Below are 5,591 nucleotides of genomic sequence, written 5' to 3'. Positions count from 1 at the left end.
GGAAGTGTGAGTCTACAGTAGAGTGCTGTGGAAGAGAAGGAAAGGGAAGTGTTGTGAGCTCAGGAAATGATGCCTCAGTGGTCCTGCCGCTGAGCAAGTGATGGAGCTTTGGAGAAGGGTGTGGACCAGCACTGGGGGAGACTTCATTCAACTGCACATAGGTCAGGGTGGGTTTATTCTTCATTTGGTTTTCATTTTCTTAAGGAGGCTGTTTGTTGGGATTTAATATCATCTGTGGCTATTTCTCAGCTTCTGAGCACTTTTGCTTTTTAATATCCCAGCTACCGGAGACATAGGGAGAACGGGGCTGAGGGTGGGGGAAGATTCTGAAACGTGCCTCAATCCAGTCTCTCATACAGCCTTCCTCAGACAGGCCAAGGTGTTGGCAGAACATTATGTAAAAAATGGAACTGACTTTGCTTTTTCTAACTGTTCCAAAGGCTACAAATACCCCAAAGCTGCAAATATGTAGGCCCGCACACTCAAGCCTGTGTTTCTCCCATCCTTCTCCAAGAGATCAGAAGCAAGCTGGGGCCCCTTAGGAATTCTGCCAGCTGGGGAAGGCGTCTGGTTTTTCAAGCACAGTTGAATGATTCAGAGTGAAGTAGACTGGGCGAGGCCCCAGGCCTGTATTAGTTCGAGGCAGCAACGAAAGAGGGAAGCTGTTTTTTCCTTAGAATGCAGATGAGTGGGTGAGGTGGCTGGCTTTTCCTGCATTGCTGCCAGCTGGAAGCTGTGCCCACAGATGTGGACTGTTTATCTGTGGGTTTGATGTGTTTGTTTTCTTTTTTCCTTAAGACACAGTGGGGGAGGTGGTGAGCTGGATGGGGAGGAAAAAAAAAATTCAGTTGCTTAGTAAGACAGGAAAACCAGCAGGGGGTGAACTGACTTCCCTTAATTGCCAAGAATGTTTAAGTCATTTCTCAAGATTACCCCTAACTCCTAAATTCTGTTCCATGCCTCTTTATCAAGGCCTTATATAGTGCCTATCAGATATCATGGGTTTCAGTGCTCGAAAACGTCATTGCCCTTGAGGTGTTTATATAATTTAACAAGAGGGGAGCGGACAGTTATGGAGACAACTATATATAAGCATTTCAGTAGATGCCATGAGCAGAGAATGCTTGGAAACCCAGAGGGGAGGGTAAGATCACGTGGGGTGGGGGTTACTGGCTAGGAAAGGATTCATAGTGTAGAAGAGCTGACAAATGGGATGTTATTTTGAAGACAGAGATAAGGTTGTGTGTTCCTGGGTAGAAGAGAAAACAAAGTAGTAGGAGATTTTCCTTTGAGTGTGCAGCACTCTGCAGAACTGCTGCTCTCCGGGGTAGTCACCGCACCTGCCGGGCCGGTCATTTCAGCCAGCAGCGTGAGGAATTGTTCAGGCCCCCCTTTCTCCTTGTTAGCTTTTCCTCCCTTTGACTAGATAGATCAATGCCTTTAGGACAGAGGGCTGAGAGGGGTGGAATATTTCTTGTAGTAGGTTTTATGCTTATTTTGGTATAACTGAGTAAGGGTGGGAACCAGGATCAATTTTTTTTTTTTAACTTCATAAATATGTATATTTACTTATTTTAAACAGCTTTATTGTGATATAATTCACATACCACACAGTCTGCCTATTGAAAGTGTACAATTTAATGGTTTTTAGCATATTCACAGAGTTGTTTAACCACAGCCGCAATCTAATTTTAGAACATTTTCATCACCCTGGAAAGCAACCCTGTGCCCATTTGCGGTCACTTCCCATGCCTCCTACTCTTCTCAGCCCCGGGCAGCACGACTCTGTTTTCTGCCTTTGTGATAGATCTGCCTATTCTGGACATTTCCTATAAATAGAATAATATCTGGTCCTTTGTGACTGGGTCTTTCACTTAGCATAATGGTTTCAAGCTTCATCCATGCTGTGGTAGGTATCAGTCCTTCCTGTTTATGGCTGAATAATATTCCATTGAATGGATGCACCACCTTTGTGTATCTCTTTGCCAGTTGTGGACATTTGAGTTGTTTCTACTTTCTGACTGCTATGAAATGCTATTATGAGCATTTGTGTACAAGTTTTTGTGTGGGTGTATGTTTTCATTTCTCTTGCACGTGTACCTAAGGGTAGAATTACTGTCATATGGTAACTCTTGTTTAACATTTTGAGGAAGTCAGATTGTTTTCCACAGCAACTGTACCATTCTACCTTCCCACCAGCAGCGTATGAAGGCTCTAATTTTTCTGCATCCCCACGCGTACTTTTGTTACTGTCTGCCTTTCTTCATGGTTTTGGTTTTCATTTCCCTTGTGACTGATGATATGTCTAACATCTTTTCATGTGCTTATTGGCTGTTTGTATGTCTTCTTTGAGGAAATGTCTCTTCAGATTTCTTGCCCATTTTTTAATTAGATTATTTGTCTTATTATTCTTTGTTTTTTTGGCAGCTGGCCAATAACAGGGATCAAACCCTGGACCCTGGTATTATCAACACCACATCCTAACTGTACTAGTCTGTTTCTGTTGCTTATAACAAAATACCTGCAACTGGGATTTTTATGAAGAAAAACAAAATTTATTGCTTACAGTTTCTGAGGCTGGGCAGAAACTGTACAGTCCTTCTGGTGGTGGCAGCAGTGACCCAGGGGTCTCACATTGCAAGATGGTGGAAGCAGAGAGAGAGAAAGCAAGACAGACTCTCCTCTTCTCTTAAAGCTCTCAGAACCATGCCCCCGACCATTTTTAATCCAATCACTACTGCATAGTCCTACAATCCAATCACCTCCTCAAGCTCCACCTTTCGATTACCATGATAGGATTTCCCATAACAGTGGGGGCCAAGTTTCTAATACATTATACACAACTCAAGCTTCAGGGAGTTTTGGGGGGACATAATTCAATCCACTACACTAACCAACTGAGCTAACTGGCCAGCCTTGTTTTTTTATTCTTAAGTTGTCAAAGTTTTTTATGTATTCTGGATACCAGACCCTTATCAGATATATGACTGGCAAATATTTTCTCCCATCTTATCTTTTCACTTTCTTGATAGTATCCTTTGATGCGCAAAAGATTTTAATTTTGATGAAGTCCAGTTTATCTATTTTTTTTCTTATTGCTGTGCTTTTGGTGTTATATTTAAGAAACTGTTAAGAAACTATTGTCTAGCCCAATGTAATAGAGATTTATTCCTGTTTTCTTCTGTGAGTTTTATAGTTTTAGCTTTTACAGTTAGATCTGGGTTAACTCAATTTACTTTGAATTAATTTTTGTGTATGATGTAAGAAAGGGGTCCAACTTCATTCTTTCGCATGTGGATATCTAGTTGTTCTAGCACCATTTGTTGAAAAGATTATTCTTTCCCCATCACGTTATCAATTGACTATAAATGTGTGGGTTTATTTCTTGACTGTCAATTCTACTTCATTAATCTGGATGTCTAGGATCAGTATTTTTAAAATTCAGGTGATTCCATGTGTGGTGTAGGTTGAGAACCATCTGGCTGGGGTAGTGAGTTTGGCTGGTTTGATTGGGAAGTAGCACAACAAAAGCTTTCTGCAATACTTCATTACAGATGTGTAGACCACCGTTCTTCACTAAACCAGTGTTTTCCTAAAGTTGTCATATAAGAATTGCCAGGATGCTTGTTAACAACAGACTTCTGGCACCTAGGCACTGGGGTGCACAGGGCCTCATAGGAGGTGGGGAGGGGATGTCTTTGTGTATGGCCTCTGATTATGGAGTCTTCCATATGGACACTTCCTCCCTACCAGTTGCAAGTTGATGCAAATCTGTGTGTTTTAATGAACTTTCCAAGTGAGTCTTATGGTCAGGCCACTGAGGCAATGCTGGGTCTGCTGAGGCAGACCATTAGAATACATGCCTGTATTCCTGCACGGTGGTCTGTCTGCAGAATTGCTGTTCCTAAGGTACTCTTGGGGTGATGCCATTGCTCTGTGTGAAGGGAGATTATAAGAAACAGCACTAGATGGCTGGCCGATTGGCTCAGCTGGTTAGAGAACAGTTTTGCAACACCAAGGTCAAAAGGTTCAGATCCCTGTACTGGCTAGCCACCAAAAAAAAAAAAAAAACCAGCCCCATGAAACTTCCTGCCATGTTTACCGTGTACTCTTCTCTGGCCACTTTACTTAACATTGCCTCTTGTACAATTACTGTTATATCCACAGTTCTCCCCAATCTGTTTGCTTTATTTAAATTTTCATAGTAGTTTTCAAGAATATTTAATTTAATTATCTTGTCTACACCACTAGCTTGAAATCTTCATGAGGGAATCATTTTTATTTTTGTCTTTTCATTTGGCTGCAACATCCCCAGGACCAAGAACAGTGCCTGGCATATAGTAGGCATTCAGTAAATATTTGTTGAGTAAATAGGGTATTGTTGAGGAATGAGAGACTCATCTGTTTCAGCAGCAGTAGTAGTCATTGTGCTTGTTTTCTACTTCATGGTGCTATGAGTCATGGAAGTACATGTTTCTGTCTTTGCCTGGGCCACTCAAAATTTATGCCATTTTTATGTTCACTCTCTGAAGTGTGTAGGACTAAATCACTTATGTGTCATGTAATGACATCTAACCTTTTCTTTTTCCAACTTAATTTATCTTGCTGTGTTGTGTATGTCTCTGCAAGCTGTCTAAATCTACTCTTTGGAAACTGGCAGGCTGCAAATAAGTACTATTTGATCAGGTTTGATGAGAAGTTCTTAATTTCAGTCCTTCTCTTGGTCTGGGAAATCAAAAGTTTGGGTTCTAAGCTCCTGTCATTTTCCCCCACCTCAAAACTGGGGGAGTAGAATTTAAAAAAAAAAAATTCCATTTTCTTTTTTTTTTTTTTTTAGGATAGAATTTTTGCGGCATTTGAAGAGCTTTTTCCAGATTATGTTTAAAATTGAAACCAAGCCATGTGGTGAAGAACTCAAGGGCGGGGATAAAGTGCTGATGACCTGTGTTGGCATTGGCTTCTCCAACCTTAGCAAGACCCTCAAGTGATATTTTGTCACAAGATGAGGCCCCAGTGCCTACAGACAAAGCAGAAGCTGCCAAGGGCACCAAAAGGACCAAGTCCACATCTGTTCATCAGGGACAGGATAGCAACTTATATTAAAGACTTTCTTAATTTTCCTTAAAAAAAGAAACAATAAAACTCTCAAATAAATGACACCTGTATTTTATGTGGTTTCCAGCCATTTCTCTAGTGGCATTGACATTCCCCAGGAGGCCCATTCACACAGGAACTCCTTTGGCTTACCTGGAGGAAGAGTGTGCCCTCAGGACACCGTGATGCTGCTAGCGCAGTATCACAGCTGATTTCAGCTGTGGTTTTTCAGCCCACATCCCTGGGCTTCTGTTGTATGACCGTTTTCCAGACCTGTGGAAGAAACAGTCTGTTACTGTTACTTCTGCAAAGACTTACCTTTTTGAGACTCAGTTTCCGTTATAGGAATTAAATGAGATAATATGTGGGGAAGTTCTTTATGAGTCATGTGGTACTATGCAAACGTCAGAAATTGGTGTATTAGACTACTTTATCACTTGTCTTCTGAATGGATTGCTCTCATGGACTGTTCCTCATCTGGTTCATTGTATATATAT

The 5,591-nt window shown here is 41.4% G+C and overlaps 1 protein-coding gene across 1 annotated transcript in view; it reads left to right on the top strand.

The window, feature by feature from the left end:
• RCL1 (RNA terminal phosphate cyclase-like 1) overlaps positions 1-5,591 on the top strand; it is a 63,427-nt gene that overhangs the window by 57,218 nt on the left and 618 nt on the right. Inside the window, exon 9 of the mRNA XM_008577812.1 lies at positions 4,838-5,585. Within this exon, the coding sequence (XP_008576034.1) occupies positions 4,838-4,988 (151 nt within the window). The 3' untranslated portion in view covers positions 4,989-5,585. The remainder of the gene's footprint in view (positions 1-4,837; positions 5,586-5,591) is intronic.

Source organism: Galeopterus variegatus, unplaced genomic scaffold (assembly GCF_000696425.1).
Source record: "Galeopterus variegatus unplaced genomic scaffold, G_variegatus-3.0.2 Scaffold1580, whole genome shotgun sequence".
NCBI lineage: Eukaryota > Metazoa > Chordata > Mammalia > Dermoptera > Cynocephalidae > Galeopterus > Galeopterus variegatus.
Note: the sequence above shows the minus strand (reverse complement) of the source record. Positions and strands in the feature narration are given on the sequence as shown.